At 39.2% G+C, this 22204-nt stretch overlaps 2 protein-coding genes across 6 annotated transcripts in view; one reads left to right on the top strand and one right to left on the bottom strand.

Annotated features, from left to right (window-relative positions):
* The window catches only part of lpin1a (lipin 1a), a 34408-nt gene extending 23727 nt beyond the window's left edge, over positions 1 to 10681 (top strand). For 3 of the 4 annotated variants that reach the window (XM_026926404.3, XM_026926407.3, XM_026926408.3), the window contains exons 5-21: positions 1107 to 1220; positions 1335 to 1433; positions 1536 to 1665; positions 2865 to 3159; positions 3237 to 3330; positions 3436 to 3617; positions 3721 to 3814; positions 3902 to 3971; positions 4873 to 4965; positions 5140 to 5177; positions 5487 to 5625; positions 5954 to 6102; positions 6304 to 6390; positions 6497 to 6649; positions 7961 to 8075; positions 8155 to 8258; positions 8445 to 10680. In XM_026926404.3, coding sequence (XP_026782205.2) covers positions 1107 to 1220; positions 1335 to 1433; positions 1536 to 1665; positions 2865 to 3159; positions 3237 to 3330; positions 3436 to 3617; positions 3721 to 3814; positions 3902 to 3971; positions 4873 to 4965; positions 5140 to 5177; positions 5487 to 5625; positions 5954 to 6102; positions 6304 to 6390; positions 6497 to 6649; positions 7961 to 8075; positions 8155 to 8258; positions 8445 to 8604 — 2116 coding nt within the window. In that variant the 3' untranslated portion in view covers positions 8605 to 10680. Of the gene's footprint in view, positions 1 to 1106; positions 1221 to 1334; positions 1434 to 1535; positions 1666 to 2864; positions 3160 to 3236; positions 3331 to 3435; positions 3618 to 3720; positions 3815 to 3901; positions 3972 to 4872; positions 4966 to 5139; positions 5178 to 5486; positions 5626 to 5953; positions 6103 to 6303; positions 6391 to 6496; positions 6650 to 7960; positions 8076 to 8154; positions 8259 to 8444 lie in introns of all 4 variants that reach the window. The other variant, XM_053237773.1, reaches the window with a different exon arrangement.
* Positions 10682 to 16108: 5427 nt separating this feature from the next.
* Positions 16109 to 22204, bottom strand: part of itsn2b (intersectin 2b) — a 40422-nt gene continuing 34326 nt past the window's right edge. Inside the window, exons 30-39 of one of the 2 annotated variants that reach the window (XM_026926402.3) lie at positions 21479 to 21585; positions 21104 to 21287; positions 19373 to 19471; positions 19094 to 19261; positions 18620 to 18832; positions 18277 to 18398; positions 18099 to 18181; positions 17871 to 17954; positions 17598 to 17771; positions 16109 to 17484 (exon numbers count right to left, since the gene is read on the bottom strand). In XM_026926402.3, coding sequence (XP_026782203.3) covers positions 17327 to 17484; positions 17598 to 17771; positions 17871 to 17954; positions 18099 to 18181; positions 18277 to 18398; positions 18620 to 18832; positions 19094 to 19261; positions 19373 to 19471; positions 21104 to 21287; positions 21479 to 21585 — 1392 coding nt within the window. In that variant the 3' untranslated portion in view covers positions 16109 to 17326. Of the gene's footprint in view, positions 17485 to 17597; positions 17772 to 17870; positions 17955 to 18098; positions 18182 to 18276; positions 18399 to 18619; positions 18833 to 19093; positions 19262 to 19372; positions 19472 to 21103; positions 21288 to 21478; positions 21586 to 22204 lie in introns of those variants that run through there. The other variant, XR_008302553.1, reaches the window with a different exon arrangement.

Genomic DNA, 22204 nt, shown 5'->3' with positions numbered 1-22204 from the left:
CTGAGATGAAATAGGCACTAGAAAGATGGAGCTTCTTGGACCTGTTATCCCTCCTAATGGCCTATAACCACAACTGTCTTCTGTTGGCTTGGTACGGTGTCTGATTTGATAGTCTGCTGTAAAAACAAATGTGCTTATGAAAACCTTTCTGAATCTGACAAAGCAACATTTTAGAAAACAAATTCTAGCTTGCTGTTAAAAATGACTGTAGCTTCCAGCTATGTTTTTGCAACCAGGAGGTGAGGTTGGCATCAGAGTGACATGTCTTACTCAGAGGTCTCTACAACATGAGCTTGGTTAGAGTTTTGGAACTAAAGTGATTTCTGTTGGATTGGGACCATCACATGTAGATTTTCAGTTACAGCTGCTGCCTGGCTGGATCCTTAGTGCTGCATTAATTCCATGTACCCTACACCAAGGAAAGGCAAAAGCTTTTAGCTGTATACCAGATTAAATCAGAGCTTACTTGCTGCTGTGACGTTTATTTGTAAAAAGCTCTGAATGCAAGAATAAGTAAGTTTGTGCAATGCAGGCTGTGACCTTTTGTTCATAATACATGATTGTATATTTTTGAGGGAGAGAGAGAGATTTGTCCTGCTTCTGAAGAAAAGAAATCCTCCAAAGATTTTCCATGAAATCCATGAAATCCAGTTTCAATCACAGCTCAAGTGCACCCTTTATAATACTTGGCAATCAATCTTTCCTCCTCTTAAGCAGTACTAAAACAACTTCCAGGAAGAACTTGTTTTTACTGCAAACCAAAGATTTTTTTTTTGTAATTCTTCTTAGCAATAACAGGCTGAGTTTAATGTTCTTCCCTTCACAGAGTCACTTTTCCAGGTGCCAGTAATTAAACAAAACAATATTGGAAAAGATAAACAGAGGTTTTACTGTCACAAGCCCAAATAACGGAGTCTGCTGGGAAAGAATTTGAGCTCTGTGGAGGCAGTTTGGATGAAGTCCAGAGTCTTGCTTTTTGAAAACCTCATTATGGTTGCTGTTCCTTTGAGGGGAAAAGGCCCGTTGAAGGATGCACTGCAAGCTTAAGACATGTAGCCATTAGTGTATACAGTGTTTTTATTTTCTGTATCTTTGTCTGTTCCCAGAGCTATGTCATATGACCCCTATGCTGAACAGGTGAATAGTGGTACATGTAGTAGCTCCTTTATGCAGAGCAAAGGGTACTCACAATGCGATGAAGATTGGACAGGTGTGCAAAGGTATGCCAAGGAACCTCCCTAAATATAAGAAAATATTGTGATAATTTTGGTAAGCACAATTCATACTAAGTGTTTTTTTATTTATGTTCACATTTTAATTTATTGCTTTCACAGAACAAGTGTGGAACAGGCCTGTTCTCTGTCTGTCCCAACAAATGGAGGTCTGTCCATCTCTTGCCCACAACAGTCATCCACATTTCCAGCTAGAAGCAGGTATCAGTCCATCTAGAGTCTATGGCATCATAATGTATTTAAATTAAAGCAGTTATGTTCACCACCACTCAACTCCCCCACCCCTTCTGTTACCTGTGCAAGTATGGGACATGACTTCTTGCCTTCCACACCCAAAAGTGACTCAGAGCTGCTAGTCAGTCAGATGACCAAGGGGAAGGCAGAGAACCCTGAGATGCTGTGGGCCTGGGGAGAGCTCCCTCAGGCTGCCAAGGTACCAGAACAGACAGTTATAATTAACATACTTATTTTATGCTTTACACACTTTTATTCTTTGCAGTGGTAGAAAGGATGATGTGTTGATAAAGAATAGATGTGAGAAATGTTGATAGATTGTTTGAATTGTTAATAAAGTAGCGTGTGTCCAGTTTCCTATAAAAAATAAGCATTTGTCAGTAGTGCTAATGTATGGAAAATAAAGCCACTCATTGTCTAGTCTGGTTAAGTATAAGAATTCAGATAGTGGGGTTTTGTTTGTCTGTTTTTCTTTTTTTTTTTACCCCAGTTAAACCCCGGTAACCTGCCAATTCCCTCCCATCAGCCAGCTGTCTCCTATCATCGAGCTACCAGCTGGGGAGGACAAAGGCTAACTGCTTCCTCTGAGACATATGAAGCCAGCTAACCACATTTTTAACTGTAGCTCATGCTGTGTCACAGGAAAAGCTCTGTCTACCCTCTTACGCATACATGAGCTCACAGAAGCCCGTGATTGGCTAGTGTCACTGTGATTGACAGTGCAGAGAATATGCCACCCCTCCCTCCCAGAGAGCATGACCAATTTTGCCCTCTTGGCTTCTAACCACGAATGGCTGTGGCATTGTCAGGATTCAAACAATCTCTAGATGACCAGCTGAGCACTTTTTTGTTGCGCCTCTCAGGAACCTCAGATAGTGTTTCTGAAAAATATTGATATTCTGGGGTTAAATTCAAGACACTAAAGGTTAAAATCCATTGTGTTAAAATATTAATTTATGCAGCCTCACTAATGCACATGACATTGAATGTTTTTTTCTTTACCAAATACAGTTAATGCGCTTCAAAAAATATCTGGAAGTATGGAAATTTAAAAAAATCTGGGATAACAGTGATGAAAAGAACTGGAATTTAACAGACAAGAACCATAAAATAAGAGATGCTGTGAATAAAAATCAGGGTTAAAACTCACAGGGTTAAAAATCACCTTTCGTCTTATACTACAAAGACAATTGATTTGTACCTCACCTGCTTAGGCTAAGATAGCGATAAAGTAGACCTACCTATTCTACTAAGATGTTAAGAGTCTGAAGTGTCATTTTGGAAAAATCATTTTTAGTGTTATTCCACTTTTAGTAAAAAATTTAAATGGGTCATTTGTATATAAAAGAAATAAGTGTCAAAACCTCTTATTAACAAAACCCTTATCTTTTGGCACAGCCCATGTTCAAGCAGTCCATCACAGAGCCCATGGTGGTGACTCCAGCATCGATCCCCATGTCAGACAGCACGCACTTTCGCGCTATCACAGGAGATGGGATGGTGGAAAAAGTGGAGGAAAAGCCTCCAGTACTCAGAGCCGAAGAGGCAGCAGCTCCAGCATCTGTTCTTGCTCCATCTATGGAGGTGGAAGTCATCAGTGCAGCAGCTCGTTCTATTGCTGATCTGGAGGATGAACAGCAGAGTCCTGGGTTCCAGGTCCACAGTAAAACTGACTCTCCATCGAAAAGAAAAGGTTGGTTTTCCTAAGGCTTCTCTTCAGTCTTTGAGGTTTCAAGCATCAAGATTCAAGTGACCTTTATTCATTCTTAGACAAAAGAAGTCATCATCTTGGATCAGATGGTGTGTATCTGGATGACCTTACAGAGCTGGAGCCTGAGGTAGCAGCACTCTATTTTCCTAAGAGGTGAGTAAATTAATTCTTCTCCCTAACACCACATATGGGCTAGTTCTGTTTTTTGCCTGATAAAATCTGATGCATTCTGATACGAGTAATACTTTTGTTGTGCAGTGACAGCACAGGGTTAGTTAGGGGTAGGACAGAGATGAGGAGTGCCAATCAGTCACCTCAGTCAGTGGGAAGCAGTGGCATGGACAGCGGAGTGGACAGCTTTTCTGATCAATCAGGAGAGCTGCCCAGTATTGCCATCTCTCTGTGTGGAGGATTGACAGAGAACCGAGACATCACTCAAGGTAAACAGTTGTTTTGTGTGGTATACAATTCTTTTGGTTCTAGAAGAAATGATTGGCTCATCTATAGAAGATGTTGAACAAAGCCTGTATTTTCCTTCCACAGAGGAGTTTGAGGAAAAAGCAGTAACTTATCAGGAGTTTGCTAATAATCCATCGATTATTGATGACCCCAATCTGGTTGTAAAGATTGGAGCCAAGTATGTAGAATATTTCACTGAATAATAAATGATTTTTTTTTGTTTAATATTTTCATGATAATTAATAATTCTGTTTGTGTCTGTAAGGTATTATAACTGGAGTACAGCTGCTCCTCTTGTGCTGGCTATGCAGGTGTTCCAGAAACCCTTGCCAAAGGTAAAACTGCATACATATTATATAAAATATGGCATATAATATCTTAGGGCAGAGAATCTCAGTCTGGCCTTCATAGGCCACCAACCATGCCAGCTTTTTGCTATGGTCCAGTTGTTGATATACTGTATGTTCACCAGGTTATAATGGGCTGCAGAGATCTCACTCACTTTGATATTGTGTTTTGAGACCCAGAACCAGAGTTATAGTCAAAGTCAGACCACTCCTCAGAACAAGACCAGCACAAGTTTTGACACATTTGACACTGGTAATAATATAGCCATTGTAGCAACCCAAATTTGTGCAATAGAGGAGACCTAGAAAGAATCTGGGAATTTCAGGGGTTTTTTGCAATTATAAAGTTAACCATACCATTAATATGTAAATCAGAAATAACCTTTGAATACATTTTAAGACTTAAATGTTAAATACATTTAAAATATACGATAAAATATTCTGCAATTATTTTCCCTGTCTTCCAGTGCAATATTTTGTTACTTTCAAGTTCCTTATACCAACTTGTTTTCTAATTCTAATGTGCACTATTAGGCATTAAAACCCTGAAAAAAGACTTAACTTGTTTTTCCCTCTTTTTTTATTATTTTTTTATTTCATTTCTCTCCCTCGATCCCATCCCATTTGGCACTGTTCTAAGTACTCTTGCCTGAGTTATGTGTACTCTGCTTTGGGATTCTTTACTTATTGCTTTCCCACTGTGCTTTGCTCCAGTCCCGTATGTCCAACTTTTATGTTTGTGTGTTTGTGTCTGTCTGAACTTTGTGTCTGTCTGAGCTACTGCATGCCTTTCTTTCTGTGTGCATAGTCATAGCCATTCACAGTCATTTAGGTTTTTGAGTTTTAAGTTTGAGTTTTGAGTATCAGGAACTCTGTGCATTTGCTCCAGGCTGCATTGGAGAACATTGTGAAGGAGAAAATGCCCAAGAAAGGAGGACGTTGGTGGTTCTCATGGCGGGGGAGAAACAGCAGCTCTAAGTCGGTATGCTGAAATTTCAAATACTGTAATTGCTGTTCATAGCAGAGATGTTCATTCAGAGATATCACTTTTAGGACTGATAGGAAAAAGCCTTCATTTCATCTGTGTATTGTTTACTGAGACCTTTATCTATTTGTTGAATTATTTTGTTTAGTTAATTTTCTTTTTCTCTATCAGGAATCTGCTGAAAGTGGGGAGCAGACACTAAGCAATAGGTAAGATCTCCACCCAAGTAACAGAGTTAACTCCAAAAACAACTTTGACCCTCCAGTGGGGTGTAGGGACAAATAAAATAAATTATGATAAAATAACAAATATTAAATACAGCAGCCACCCCATCCATGGGCACCCTTTTGACAGTTTTAGTTTACTGGTCTCTAATAGACAAAAAGATTTAAAGGTTTTAAAATAACACCGTGTACAAAAGAAGGTGTTTTTGATGTTAGTGATTCACATAGTCCATGGATTCAATTAGACATAATAGCTTAACGACTAGACAAATTACCTGCTGGGTTTTGTAACAGGTTAAAGGATGAATCATCCTCGAGTGATGATGACAGCAGACCTGCTAAGCAGAATTCAACTAGCAGTCAGCCAGAGCCTCTTCCCAGCTCCAGCAGTGTCTGCTATAAGAAGACTCTCCGCCTGTCCTCAGAAGAGCTGGTAATGTTTTGATGTACATATATTCTCAGCTTCGACCAGTGAATTTCTTACCTATCATATGTAAATTGTTTTAATTGGTCTAAAACACAGTTATGCAAATAAAATGGAAATAAAACATGGAACTTTTTAATCTATGTGTTAATGCATGTTATTACTTTGATTATTGTCAGAATATGCAAAAAAAGTATTTCTTAAGGAATGATTCCCTATTAGAATACATTTTGTTAGTAACTGTTGAAAGACCATAGTTAGGAGTTAGGACAGTTACAAGTGACAGCAGTGTCAATAATTTTCATTAAATGTTACTGAACATAAATTCTGTTCTCAGGCTAGTCTGCAGTTAAAAGAGGGCCCCAATGATGTGGTATTCAGCGTGACTACTCAGTACCAGGGCACCTGTCGTTGTGAGGGCACCATATATCTGTGGAACTGGGATGATAAGATTGTCATTTCAGATATTGATGGCACAATCACCAGGTGAGAATGAGTAGACTGAATAATTTTCAACTACAGTCAAGTTCCAGATCTAAATATATTACTAAAAAGTTACTACCAGCCTGACCAGGTTTTGCCATTGTAACAGTTTTAATCAAAGTTTTACATTACAGTTGTGCCTACACTAGGCCTACATCATTTAGTTATATTGTATAGAGCGTTATAGCACTGGTTGTCCTACAGGTCAGATACCCTTGGACACATTCTGCCAACACTGGGCAAAGACTGGACCCATCAGGGTATTGCCCGGCTCTACCACAAAGTTAGCCAGTAAGTGCTATCTGTCTGCACTAATTTCACAGCATAAAAAATTTATATGTGTTAAATAGGGATTTTTTCAGGCATTTGCTCCTGAGTAACTGTTGTTGTTTAATAGGAATGGCTATAAGTTCATGTATTGCTCTGCACGAGCAATTGGTATGGCTGATATGACAAGAGGCTACTTGCACTGGGTAAATGAGAGAGGCACCATGCTACCTCAGGGCCCTGTTCTCCTCAGCCCTAGCAGCCTGTTCTCTGCACTACATAGGTAAATATTCAATTACTTTATTGTCATATACACAAGGTTTTGCATGCTCTTATGGGTGCTGAAGTAGAGAATAAATATGAGGGTGAGCCAAATGAAAACCTGTGCCATAAATTAGAATTTAGTTAATTAATTTAGTTAGACACTGGACACCTGTTACACTTGGAACACTTGCATTGAACAAAAAGGAGATTATGCAGAAAAATTATACACTTTTGTGACACCTATTCACAATAAACAAAATTTTAAATTTATATATATATATATATATATATATATATATAAGCAAGATAATATAAAATAATGTCAGCCTATTTTACACTTTTAATGTAATGTAGCAACCAACACAATTCAATTGAAAAACAAATAGAAACATTTTAGGGAAAAAATAAAAAGTAAAAGCAAAAACTCTTCACAGTCCTCTTCAAGTGGTTCTACAGGTTTTCGATCTGGATTTGTATCTTGGCACTGACTGGGCTCTTTCAAAATGTTGATTTCTTTGTTGAACTTGGATTTGTGCTCTGGAAAGTTAATTTTTTCTTCATCTTCAGCTCTCTAACAGAGGCCTGCAGGATTTGTTCCAAAATAGTTTCATATTTGGAGCTATCCATGATTCCCTCTATCTTGATTAGAGCCCCAGTTCCAGCTGAAGAGAAGCATCCCCATAGCATGATGCTGCCACCACCATGCTTCATCGTGGGTGTGGTGTTCTTTGTTTTGTTTCGTTTTGTTTTGTGAAGAAACATGTGAAGAATAGAGAGAAATTTTCTCCCTGATAAGTTTTCTTCTTGTCCTTTGATCTATTTGGAGGGACGTCCTGTTCTTTATACTGTCACTGTGGTGCCGCATTTTCTCCAATTTTTGATGATGGTACATCCGATGTATAGATAGTTCATTTGTACCCCTCTGATTGAAACCTTTCAACAATGAGATGCCATACATGCTTTGTAAGCTTATGGTAGACCATAGATTCAGCAGTTGCATGAAACCAAGAAGATGTCAAGAAAATCCTACAGAAACTGCTGATCTTTATGTGGGGTTAATCAGAATTGCTTCATTGATGACAGGTGTATGACAATTACTTTTGAACATGAGTGCACACCTTTTATGAAACAGTGTGCACACTTATGCAACCAGGTTATTGTATGTTTTTTTACTTGAATTTTATTAGTGGCTACTGTATATATCACATTAAACATTGAAAAAGATCTGACATGATTTATCTTGGTTTCATTTTTGATCAGTGCATATGCCAGCCCTGTTGATGCAGTGACATGCAATATGCTGAGATAATTTGCTCTTTTTGTGTTCCAGGGAGGTCATTGAGAAAAAGCCAGAAAAGTTCAAAATTGAGTGTCTGACCGACATCAAGAACCTTTTCTATCCAAACACAGAGCCCTTCTATGCTGCTTTTGGAAACCGAGCAACTGTAAGTGGCAAGAGGAGCCACTAATACTAGTAACATGAGGGTAATGCACTTTTGTACTTACAGATGATTCTCTGTGTAGGATGTGTATTCATATAAGGAGGTGGGAGTGCCACTGAACAGGATCTTCACTGTGAACCCTAAAGGAGAGCTCATTCAAGAACATGCTAAGACCAACATATCATCGTAAGTGTCTGTCTCACTGGAAATCTCAACCCAAAATTCTAACATGGATAAGCATGTGTAAAAGATAGTGCTAGCATTTTAAGGTAATATATTTCTTAAATTAATGAAAGCTTTATAGCTGCACTGTTTGTCTCAGCTTGTTTCTACTCTCAGGGGGATAAACACTTCTTTCAATTCCTCTCTTAGATACGGGCGTCTGTGTGAGGTGGTCGATCACATCTTTCCATTGCTGATTAGAGGCAATACATCTGACTTCCCCTGCTCAGACACCTACAGCCAGTTCACCTACTGGAGAGAGCAGCTACCCGAGCTAGATAAGCATGATCAGGATGTGGAAAACAGCTGAGGGGATTGACATGCAGCCACAGGTTTCCCTGACTGAAAAATAGCACATTTCTAATGCAACCTTCTCATGTCTGTCCTCTCATGCACAAGTAACATGACCCTTTTTAGCTAGCATGTAACATTTGGTTTATACTCATAGTTGTGTTGGTATCAACATCTTTCAATAGTTTCAATAAAGTTTCAGTTGTTTGTTTCTTTATGTTACAGTTACAGTAGCTATTCTGTTATTCTGTTATATCCAAGCAGTTGTGATGTCAATCTTAATTTGTGTTCTGTCAAAGCATATTGCCCATATTTTTAACTGTCTAGTGAAAATTAAGACTTGGATGACCTCCTCTATCTCAACGGCAATAAGACTGAGCTAACCTCTGAAACTGTGTTTAACAGAACTAAACCCATAGCCCTTCACATTGGCTATTTCTGTTTTATATGCAACTTTGTCTCACCTACACCCTTGGATCTTCTACCCCTGTCTAGTATTATTAGAATAGATTTGACTTTATATGAGGAAAATGGGTTCTACATCTTGTAAATCTGTAATATTTTAAATTCTAAGGAACATTTTGTACAGATATTACTGACTTACATAAAGAGGATGTTTGAAGTCTGCGCTACGCTCTCAGGTCTAACACCTTTAATATTTTGTTCAGTACTTACAGTATATTGCAAACATCACAGAACATATATATGCAACACATTTGTGCCTGATTGAAACTGTAAAGTAATTCGTAATTCACATTATAATTGTGCATTATCTTTTGTCCTCTTCTTTTCACTGAATATAAAATATAAAATATAAAATATGTTTCAGAATGTTTCTGAAACATTAAATTTACAAACCTATTTGCAAGTAATAATCTACATAGCATTCCTGTATGTTTGTATTCTTCATCCCGTAACTCAAAAATCCTAATCTACAAACCTACAATAGGAAGGAACATGAGGATAACTCAGGGCCACAAAGTTTCCCAAACTTCTTTCTTGTCACATGTGAAGTATCTGGCAGTGTGGTGGCACAGTGGATAGCATTGCTGGCTCACTGTTTCAGGGGCCCTGGTTTGATCCTGAGGTCAGGTTACTGTCTATGTGGAGTTTCTGTGCATATTCATGTGGGTTTACTCTGGGCTGTCTGGTTTCCTCTCACCTCCAGTAATTGGATTGGCTAAAGTAAATTGCCCTAGGTGTGAATGTGTGTGCTTGGTGCCCTGAATCCAGTACAACTCTGACCAGGATAAAGTGATTACTAAAAATTAGTAAATGTAACAATTCTTCAAATTGATCAGGCTGTCAAATCTGCTTTAACATTTTACATGTGAAATGTTTTAAATTAATATGAATAAGAGTGAAGATGTTATATTTTTAATTTGAGAAATTAGTGTGGTGTCAGATATGTGGCCCTAACACATGTGACTGAGTGGTTTAAAAGTGTTCAATAAGGAAATAAGGGTTTTGTGTGGTATGTACTGTCTCAGAAAATGTGCAGCTCTAATACCATGCTGCTTAATCTAGTGCACATGGAATTATTATTTCTGTTACACCTGTTATTATGGTTGTCCATGCACGTATATGTTTAAATGAACAAGAGATACTGTAAATATGTCTGCAATTAATGAAAAATTCTTCTTATTTTCTTTCATGATTGGAAAAGAACTGAATTTTGTCTGTGTGTTGTTGCACAATGTTAAGATGTGAATTTATCAGATTTTGAGGGCAAAGATTTTTAACTGAGTTAAAAATTTTATTTATTCTTTTATCATGATAGTAGACCACTAAAAACACACTGAAGGATGAAACTTAAAACTGTAAGTGCCATCTATGTCAGAGTATTTTCTTTTGACTAGGTTTCTTTTAATTTCAGTTACACTGGATTCAGATAACATGTCCTTAAACAGTGCTCGAACTCTAATGTATCTAAGGCATCTAATGTAAAACTGTATTAGATTGTATGTCCTCAATCTGTGTCAATTTGATATTCTTTCTGTGAAAGATCATGAAAGTTGTGGCTAGTGAGTTTCTGTTTGGATTTATTCTGATAACAAGATGTAAATAATGTGAATACAGATAGGCAAATAGGAATCTGTATATTAAAATCTGATTGTTACACAAATGCAGAGTGTTGTCTCTGTGAAGACCACTAACAATCACCCATGCATCAGAAAGTATGTTTTGTTACTTTCTTACATTTGGATTTGCAATACTGTTCTAGCTAAGGAGTTGAACAACTTTGGTCTATTTTTAATGGCATGCTTCCTTAAACAGGTTGAGTAATTTGTTAAGAGATGAGGATTTCGGGTAATTCATTTCACATTCTGACACAGATATTCAACTAAAACATGATGATTATCAGACCAGGGTCATCTTCAAATTTTATAGAATTAAATGAGACAGAAAAGGTCAAATGAACTTGTCTGAATGTGGGAAATGTTACCTAAAGTGCAGTTTTGACCAATAACTGCCCTAAATGAAATAAATGGTTCCTTATGATCATATATAGTATATATTCAGTATAATAACAATAATACATGCAAGGAATCATGAGTTGTTTTAAGGAAATTAAGCTCCGCCCCTGATGGTCAAGTTCAACCCTGCCTTCTCTAGGAATGTTGTCTTGAGTACAGGAGGGTCTCAGGGGATCCAATGACATGAAATAGATCAAAATATATTGGTTAAAAACACGTTTGTGCCAAGGGAATTGGTTAATAACAACAAATTAAAGCTTGAATGGAGTGTCTATGTAAAATTGTAAGGATTTTAGATGAAAACATTTTTGTTGAAACAGTGAATTCAGACAATTTACTCTCAATGCCAGCGTGGTGATGACATCACCAACTTTAGCTTTCCTCTATTAAAACGAATGGTAGAAGAAAGAAGGATGGGCAGAAAGAGAAGGATGAATGCAGTATATTTGCAATTTGACATGACCTGGTGTACCCAGGTTTGACCATGTGAATTTTGGCGATTGTAGCTTGAGAATTGAACAAATAAGAGCAGTCTAACTAAATTTTCAGTGTATGGGGAAAAACATTCTTCAGAATGTTGCTATGCAGCAACCATAATTCCAATCCTTCCCAAAAGCACAAGCACACTTGTGGCTCTATGTCAAAAATTATGACCCGTGAAAACAAATTTTCAAGAAGAAGAAGAAGAATATGTAGAACAGTATGCTGACTCTGTCAAGCCAACATAATGGGTTCTGTTTCATTCCTCCTGACCACCAGAGGCGGTGCTAAGCACTAATGGATAATTGCTGCGCCAGCTAGATAGGTCGAGAAGGAAATACCAACAGAGTCACGTCATGACGTAGACCGAGATGCGAGGATATAAACCACAGCAGCTCGATGCCCAGCCTCTTGTTTTTACAAGATGCATGAGTGCGGCTCTGTCTCCTCTTTGGTCCAAGGGCATGAGGATTCTGCCTTATTTGGACAACTGGCTGCTCTGTGCCCCAACGAGAGTGCGCGCTCTACGCGATACCAAGATTGTTCTGGAGCATATACAGAAGCTGGGCCTTACTGTGAACGACATAAAAAGTCATCTGGTTCCAGAGCAGACCATAAACTTCATAGGAATAACGCTCAATTCTGTCACAATGTCTGCCACACTGTCTCACACTCGGACAGTCAGTATTCTTCAGTTGTTGACTCGTTTCCGTCTGGGGGTAAGGATACCTTATGGTGTCCTTTTACAACTGATGGGGATGTTAGCTGCCGCCATATCCGTGATTCCCTTAGGGTTGCTTCACCTCAGGCCTCTTCAGAGGTGGAGCAACAGCTTGGGGCTAGACTCGACGAGACATCGCCATCGCATGATTGTTGTTTCTTCTGCTTGTGTCAGAGCACTGAAACCCTGGAAACGGGTAACATTTCTGAGGGCTGGAGTGCCACTGGGAGTGGTGCCCTCTCATCAGGAAGTGATCACAACCGATGCTTCACTGACAGGATGGGGGGCAACATGGAACCAGAGGGGGATTGGTGGCCGCTGGTCAGCGAAGGAGGCCTTAGAACATATCAGTGTTCTGGAACTGAAGGCGGTGTATCTAGCGCTACAACACTTCTTACCAAACCTGTTAGGCCGCCATGTACTTGTCCGGTCCGACAACACGTCAGCAGTTTTTCATTTGAATCACCAGGGCGGCACCAGGTCTCTCGCGTCCTTACAACTAACTCGCAAGATCCTCAGATGGTCTCAAGGCCGACTGTCTTCATCAAAGGCAGTTTATCTTCCAGGATCGGACAATCAAGTGGCGGACGCTCAAGTGGCCAGGGATCTACTGCTTCCGGGTGAATGGAGGCTTCACCCGGATGTGGTTTGGCAACGGATACCGTTTGGCAACGGTTTGGCAAGGCAGAGGTCGATCTATTTGCCTCGGAGCTAACCACGCATTGCCGTTGGTGGTTTGCGAGGGCAGAGGCATCCAGCCCATTGGGACAGGATTGTACACGTTCCCTCCTTTTCCACTTGTATGGGAGACCCTACACCGAATATTTCTGTCCAAACACAGGGTGGGTTTAGTGGCACCTCGTTGGCCAGCCAGGCCATGGTTTCCTCTTCTTCTGAGTCTGTTACAGGGCGAGCCGTTGCAGCTTCCCATCAGACAAGACCTCCTTTCTCAGCTGAATGGCCGTGTTTGGCACCCGGACCCAGCTCGTCTTCAGCTTGGGGTTTGGCCAGTGGGTCCACTTCTCAGTTAACTGATTGTGAGCCAGCAGTTGTGAACACTATTGGTAACACTAGGGCTCCTTCAACACGACAGCTTTATGCTGCTCGTTGGAGGATTTTCTCATCTTGGTGTGAGGAGCAAGGACTTAACCCAGTTCATTGTACTGTGCCAAAAGCATTGAGTTTTTTACAGCATCTCTTAGAGGACAATAAGGCGGCTTCTTCCATGAAAGTTTATGTTGCTGCCATCTCTACTTATCATGCCCCAGTTGATGGTGCATCCTTGGGGTCTCACAACCTTGTATGTAGTTTTCTGAAGGGAGCAAGGCATTTAAAGCCTGTTCATTCTACTCTCTTTCCTGTTTGGGACTTGCCGCTTGTTTTAGATTTTCTTTGTACACCACAGTTTGAGCCATTGGATGCTGTGGATATTAAGTGGCTGTCCCTGAAAGTGTCTTTTCTGTTAGCCATTGCTTCCGCTAAACGCGTTGAGCTTCATGCCCTGTTGGAGAGTGAATCGTGCTTATGCTGGTTACCAGAGGATTCTGGGGTCATTCTTCGGCCTAATCCGGCTTTCCTTCCTAAGGTCTTGTCACCTCAATTTGTGAACCAGTCTATTTATCTGGCTGCTTTTCAATCTCCTCTTTCTCCCTCTGATGCGATCGGGGGGAGGTCTCATCTGCTGTGTCCTGTACGAGCTTTAAGGTGCTATGTTAAGTCTACTGCTTCTTTCAGACAGACGGATCAGTTATTTGTCTGTTATGGTGAGGTACGCAAGGGTGCTCCTTTGTCTAAGCAAAGACTAGCACGCTGGATTGTCGAGGTGATAAAGCTGGAGTATAGTCATTCCACCCAACCTTTACCAGTGGGTATCACTTGTCACTCTACTAGGGCTGTCTCTTCATCTTGGGCCGCTTTACGGGGAGTTTCCTTGGCGGAGATCTGTGCAGCTGCTACCTGGTCCTCTCCATGTACCTTTGCACGTTTCTACAAGGTCAATGTGGCTGCTTCCCATAATGTGAGCTCTGCAGTCCTTCTGGAGCATCCTTGATGCAGGTGGGTGGCATTCCTCATGACTGTGTTGGTATGTGTCATCCATTAGTGCTTAGCACCGCCTCTGGCGGTCAGGAGGAATGAAACACAACGCTTGTTAAGTATGTAACTGTGGTTCTGTGAATTCCATCATTCGGCATGCGCGAGAAAGCATTCCGAGACTGGGCATCGAGCTGCTGTGGTTTATATCTCGGTCTGCGTCATGACGTGACTCTGTTGGTATTTCCTTCTCGAACTATCTAGCTGGCGCAGCGATTATCCATTAGTGCTTAGCACCGCCTCTGGTGGTCATCCGGAATTCACAGAACCACACTTACATACATAACAAGCGTTTTATGCATTCAATATATAGAGTCAGGTATACTGCAAAGGATTTGCATCCAAGTATTAAAATTAATCCTAATATTTAAGATTGTTAGTTTGTCCAATTACTTTTGAGCCTGTGAAAATGGAGGGGCTCTGTAAAAAATGTCTATAATTCCTAAACAGTTAATGCAACATTTTTGTTAAACTCCTTGATTGCTTCATTTCAAATCCATTGTGGTGGTGTATAGAGGCAAAATTATGAAAATTGTGTCACTGTCCAAATACTTATGGACCTGACTGTATGGGCAAATATGTTATTTTGTTTCATGTGGTTACATACAGACAGACTGTACAATGTGAAAGGCAGTGCTTTCCCTAGAAATAATACAGCAGTGTCTTACTATGCACAATAAAACACCTACAGCTGCTGGTTTGAATATTAAGTACACAATGACTTAAGATTTGATTTGCACTTCAGTTCAGACCCTTGTGATTTGACCCAGACTTGCAAAAAGGGATTTGTGCATATCTTCATCACATCTTTGTTTGCCAATCACAGAGCAAAAGTCAGAAAGATTGCCAGAATGTTGGTGCTATTGATGCAGGCAGAAATGTCCAAACCGACCTGTTTCTCAGAGGAAATGCAGTCCACTGTCCATTTGGGAATTTTTAATCCGACTGGACAAATACACAGTTCTTGTATATATCAATGAAAATTGTATAAATTTTATTTATTTTTCAGTTTATGAATTGGGAAGCATTGGGTAGAACCAGTTATTCCAATCTGACAAAGTTACATCAGCAGACTGTTAAAGAAAAAGGGAATTTCACACCAAGAGAAGACAGAGAAAATGCTTCTGAACCCTTATTATGTTGCATATATGTGCTCATATTCAGCGTTGCCAACATCTGTGGTTTAGCCATTGCATTTGACCCCTTGCTACTGCAATACAGGAGACACCTAAAACTATGCTTTTCTGCAGCACTCAGACTAAACACTCAACACAAATAAAATTCACCTAGCGTGAAAACCAATTACCTGAAGAGGAAAGGTTGCGAGACGTGAAAGACGTAGCAGTTACTTTTGCCTCATGCAGAATTTATCTAGGTCAACTTCACAAACCTCGTCCTTGTAAGCCATGAATATGGCTTAGAATAGAAAATAATATAGTGTAACTGTTGTCTTGTTGGCTGTTTTTGTTCTTGTTTAAAAAAAAAGCATGCTAATTTTTACTGCGGCTTGACACATCTGAAAAAACCCACTATCCCTACATTCTCTTCAAAATCATATCCAACAGAACCAATACACTTTTAATCCACACAACTGGAAGATATCACATTATCAGTGTACGTGATACCAAAAAAAGTATGGCCGGATCTGATTGGGGGAATTTTTTTGTATTAAGTGGGAAACCCAATTTTGTACTAATACTGTAATTATGCAGATATACAACTGTCTATAAATAAGTCAGTTGATCAATAGTAAATATCTTCCGCAACATTTGTAGACAGTTTATTATGTGCAACATAATTTGAACATTATTTGGGACTGCAAACCAGACATACAATTGTTAACTTTGCAACAACTGAAAAACAATTTCAAATAAACTGAACTTGTACACTCAGCTGCTTGCTTATAAGTACAAGCATATCTGCAGATTGCAGTTAAATATCAGTTCAACAAATTATTTTTTCCATTTATGGCATTAACATGAAGGCATCCTATTTACCCACATATGCTAGGGCTTTTTTTTTTTTTTTTTTGATAAAATTCTGTTTTGTCCCCTACTAGGATTTTCTTGTTAACAATGTTGGCACCTCTGCATATTTAATACTTCGCTTATGTCATGCTCAAGCAACTCTGTGCAAAGCCTGAAAACCAGCAGGTAAAACTGAACCAAAATACAACATAAAGGGGAATTTAAAACTATATAACATTTAAATCTATCAAAATATGTAGCTAATTTTCAAACAAACATAGAAAATGTACAGCTGGTTTCAGGAAAATTTTTGCAATATGGAGGGGATGTCAATGTCAAGCATTATGAACATCTTGAGCTGGGAAATGTGGATAGTCAGAAACGCATAAATTAAAAATAAATACAACTCACACAAAATCAACAGTGATTAGAGCTTGTAAAGTCACTCTTGGGTAATCACTTCATTTGTACCATTGTAAAATAAACTCAGAATCGCTCAAAGAAAATAACAGGTTATCTATTATTACCTTAGCAAAATCTTTGTGAAAAAGCATTTCTATATCTGAATAGATGCTTAAATTATTATACAGTATTAGGTTACACAGACTGTTAAAAAATTTTAAACGTAGTGTTCTCTTCCATAACAGTCAAGATCAAGTGCCAATCCTGACCTACAAAAGATCAAAGTAAATAAAAAATCCTTTAATACAGCAAAATAGACAGTATATTCAAGGAAAATAGAAATCCTGAGTCATCTCTACATCCAGTGATAAAGAATTGAGGCAAAACTGCAGATTGCTTACATTTCCTCCATTTTGGGTCACATAATTCTACGAAAAGGCATAAACTTGGCATCATCAGAGTAGAAAAGTCAAGAAAAGTCACACATTCAGTAGTATGTTCCACAGTAGCTGAGGATATTTTAAGGCAAGGTGTTTTGTAAGGAAGATCTGAAGAATAAACAACATGTAGCTATTCAGTGTCCATAACAGAACATTATTCCTTTCATTTAGGGGTTTTGCTATCAAACAGTTGAAAATCAAGACGGACCCAGACTTCTCCAGTAGATACTTCATGAAGCAGCAGTCTTCTTGTTGCCGCACCTTTGTTCTCCAGGTCCTTCTTGATGGTGGCCACAGGGAGCTCTGTCCGACCCAAAAATTCTGTACAAAAAAGGAATGAAAAAAGGGAACCCATGGTAATTTGCCTTTCTTCAGATTTCATACAGTGCTTCAAGAATTTATTTTCATAAGATCAGTAGAATGAAATGACTGACCATCAGGCGCAAACTGCACACGTTCATAAATGGTGATGCACAGCACATCTTGATATAAGTCCTTGATGTGGAACTGACAGTTGAAGTTCCATTTTGGGTTTAGCGTGTCATTCACAGTTCGAGAGGTGTAGCACTGTGCCCCCATGGTTACTTCACAGTACGGACTGCACCTTCCTTATTAGTGAAAACAGAAATAGGAAGATAATGTTTTACATTCAGTAAGCATTGAATGAATACAACAGTGTTCGTTCAAAAGATCAAATTAAATCTCACCACTTGGTTTAGAGGATTTAAGTTCTGTTGCCTCTTGGACAGTTACAAGCAGACGGCCAATTCCACTGGCTTTCATTGAGCGAGCTTAATAAAAGAAGATAATTTAGTCATAAGTTCCCAAACACAATGAAAAGTAATTGCTATAATATTATAAAACATCTCCAATTAGACAAAAATGTCAGTATGAGAAATAAAACTAATCATGAGTGCTACAGCTTGTGATCTCACCTTGAAAGGTCTTCTCTCGTTTACTTTTCTCAGTCTCAATGAACTCCTCTGATGCAGTTTTGATCTTCTGAACCCATGCAGTCCTAGACACAAATATAATAATTTCAAATATAGTGTATGATAAAGTGTCTTTTACTACCTTTACAGGTGAGAGAAGATTTTATACATTTATTTTCACCTCTCATTAATATTATCTGTTTTAAGGGTATAAACCCGGTCAATGTGAGAGATGTGGAAGATTGGCTCATCACTGGATGGGTCAGATGGCATCTTTACCAGGACTTCATTCAGGAACAAAGGCTGATAACAAATAGATTACAGAATAGACACTATTTATTCTCACAAATCTCACACCTTGTTTAACAGAGAAAGTCTTAAAGAAAAAAAAAACTCGCTCATAAAAAAAATCAACCATTTTGACGTGTACTCAAACCAGGTTTGGTTTGTATTTGTTACCTACAGTTAAGGCTTTATCCATGGAGGTATAATTCTGTGGATAGGTTTGAATGGTCATGACTTACTGATTTGTACATCTTGTACTGTGTATTGGACTTTGGGCTGAAGAGTTTGTCTGAGCCTGAAGAAGTGAACTGCCTGACAGCTTGGGTTAGGAGCAGGAAGTCATTGAAAAGAAAAGCATACAGTTCCTTATTGCTCTTGGTCTTGAACATTTTCCCACTGTGGAGGAGTTTTCGTGGACCAAGGCAGTTGGTCAAAGAGTTGAAAACCAGATTCTATTCAAGCAAAAATCAGATTTAGGTTATTGTTAACTTGCAAATGTTATTTGTACATTGGTGGACTGGATGTCACAACTGCAAAGTTTTGCAGCAAACATTTAAACATTGATAGTAATATCAGAAGCACTTTCACAATAAAAAAAAGCGGAAGCCACTGGTAAATTTTGGCTGCATAGTATTGTTGAGGAGAAACTAGGAGAAATATAGAGGCAAATGCAATAGAAAAAACAAGTGAAACTATTGGATCTTGTTGCTCACCTCTGTGATTCCCTCACACTGGACATGGTTTTGAATCCACTCAAGTCGGTCGGAGTTCTCCTTCTCTCTCACGCCCTCATTCACCTGAGAGCACAGCTCCTCAGCTTTCTCTAGAGCCTCTCGCAACTGAGCATGATCTACATGATTCTCAGGGGTGCTCTCAAGAATCTGGTGATCGACACACAGGTTTACACAGACACTTAACCATTTTTAACCAAGGCATCTCCATTTCAGAGCACGGCAAGAGACAGCAGGACAAGCCACTGTCAGGGTACTTACATTTTTGATGTGGAGAGGGTAACGTGTGATTCTCTGCATAGGTTTCAGTAAAAAGCTGGACAAAGGCATTCCTTTACAGCGGTAATCTGTGGCAATTTTCTAAAGAAAGAACCAGCATCAGTTATACAAATTCCTTCAAAATCAGATCTAAAGCAAAAATAATTACTCAAACATAAGTGAAAATTCTGAAATCTTATATGACATCTGTATATCCAAAAAAGTCAGGAACCGTTGAGAGTAAAACTAAATATACACCTATCAGCCATAACATTAAATCTATCTGCCTAATATTGTGTAGGTCCCACTTGTGCCACCAAAACAGCTCTGACCCGTCGAGGCATGGACTCCACAAAACCTCTGAATGTGTGCTGTGGTATCTGGCACCAAGTCGTTAGCAGCAGATCCTTTAAGTCCTGTAGGGTCTGCAGGTGGTACATGTCAAAATAACATCCACATGAATGCCAGGATCCAAGGTTTCCCAGCAGAACATGCCCAGAGCATCACGCCGCCTCTGTCGGCTTGCCTTCTTCCCATAGTGCATCCTGGTGCCATCTCTTCCCCAGGTAAGCGACGTACACGCACCCGGCCATCCAGGTGATGTAAAAGAAAACGTGATTCATCAGACCAGGCCACCTTCTTCCATTGTTCCATGTGCCCATTTTAGGTGCTTTCGGCAGTGGACAGGGGTCAGCATGGGCACTCTGACCGGTCTACAGCTACACAGCCCCATGAGATTCACTGTGTGTTCTGATACCTTTCTATCAGAGCCAGCATTAACTTTTTCAGCAATTTGCACTACAGTAGCTCTTCTGTGGGATCAGCCCACACAGACTAGCCTTCACTCCCCATGCGCATCAGTGAGCCTTGGGCACCCATAACCCTGTTGCTGGTTCACCGCTTGTCCTTCCTTGGACTACTTTTGGTAAGTACTAACCACTGCATACTGGGAACACCCCACAAGGCCTGCCGTTTTGGAGATGCTCTGACCCAGTCGTCTAGCCATCACAATTTCGCCCTAGTCAAAGTCGTTCAGATCCTTACACTTGCCCATTTTTCCTGGTTCCAACATATCAACTTCGAGAACTGACTGTTCACTTGCTGCCTAATATATCCAAACCTTTGACAGGTGCCGCTGTAATGAGCTAATCAATATTATTCCCTTCACCTGTCAGTGGTTTTACTGGCCGATCGGTGCACTCAATTTAGTATTTATTATTTACAGCACCCTCACATGTTCACCCATACACACTACACATTTTCTCAGCTGCTACATCATATTTTTTGTGGATTTTGATCAACATATTCAGATGGACACATTTGCTCATCATATTCCCACTGGTTCCTGACTTTTTGAACACCCTGTATTTTGATAGAATGTTTAAAAAAATAAATAAATGTGAGTCAATTAGCTTTTTGTAGATTAGTGGAAACCTTGTTTTCACTGATTTTTCCCTCTTTACATTACATCATTCAGCATATTTCATGAGTGCTTCATCTGGAAATAACATTTTGTTAAATCTTTATCCTGTATAGCATAACATTAACAATCTAACTGTTTCAGCTCTTTCTATTACTGTACATCATCATACTGGTATACCCTACTCTGAAAAACAAATCTTTCAACTTGCTGTCCTACTCTCAGCTGTGTAATCAAGGTTATATTTTAGTTTACTCTAGATGTCGTGAACACACTGGTGAACAATAATACCATGAAGTTCAGCTGACTTGTACCTTGAGGAAGTCTTTGAATTCTGGCTCCTGGTCAGTCTTCTGTTGCAGCAATGCAGCAGCATTTAGCTGGCAGCTGCAAAAGCGAATGTAGGCCTGCATATGTGAGAGCTCAGTAGCTAGGATGTCACCTATCATCTGCACTGGCATCTTTTCTCCTCCCGTCTTCTTCCTCACTCGGAGGGCTCTGATCCACACAGAAACAAGGTAATGCCAACACAAAGGAAAACTAACAATTAAAAATATAGAAACTCAAGTCATTATGCTTCAGTGTATCCATCAGGTTAAAAATTATGCTAATCTTAAATCTAAAAAGAACATTCTATGCTCAGTACTGAACGCCAGGGGGCAGCACTGAACACCATGTGTTACACATACTTGAGCAGCTTGGTGTTGGACATGATGAGCTCTTTCCAGTTCACAAAAATCACGTTCATCTCAGCTTCTGTTAAACGGCCTGACTCAGACATTGGCTTGTGGAACACCTAAAAGAAATTCAAAACACCTCACCTAGTTATTATATTAGCACATCTCACCTTGTTTATATATTAGCAAATCAGCACCATTTTTTCCCTCAAACAATACATTTGTAATGCTAAAGAAGCCTGCTGGGCAAATAAAATATTTTACTGGCAATTACAAAATAATAGCTTAATTTCATACATTTTCATGTGTATATTTGAGATAAATTAATTTTCAAGTGACTGACTACAGACATGTTCATAAATATTTCGACATCAACAAAGTTATTGTTATTTTAGCAGGCTACTATACAATATTGGAGTTGAAATTAAATAATGAATATAAGCTCAAAGCACAGACTTTCAGCCTTAAATTGAGGGTTTTTGTGGCCAAATCAACAATTTCGTACATTCTTAAAAAGAAATAATACACTGGTTAGCTCAGGAACACCAAAAGAAAAGACCATGGAAAACAACTGTGATGAAAGACAGTTGCATTCTTTCCCTGTGGAAGAACTCCTTCACAACAGTTGCCCAGATCAAAAATGATTTTGACAAATAGCTGTGTCAAAATCAACAATCAAAGGAATCCTTCACCAGAATAAATACAGAGGATTTTCCACAAGATATAAACCATTGTTTA

Source organism: Pangasianodon hypophthalmus, chromosome 10 (assembly GCF_027358585.1).
Source record: "Pangasianodon hypophthalmus isolate fPanHyp1 chromosome 10, fPanHyp1.pri, whole genome shotgun sequence".
NCBI classification, from domain to species: Eukaryota; Metazoa; Chordata; class Actinopteri; order Siluriformes; family Pangasiidae; genus Pangasianodon; species Pangasianodon hypophthalmus.
Note: the sequence above shows the minus strand (reverse complement) of the source record. Positions and strands in the feature narration are given on the sequence as shown.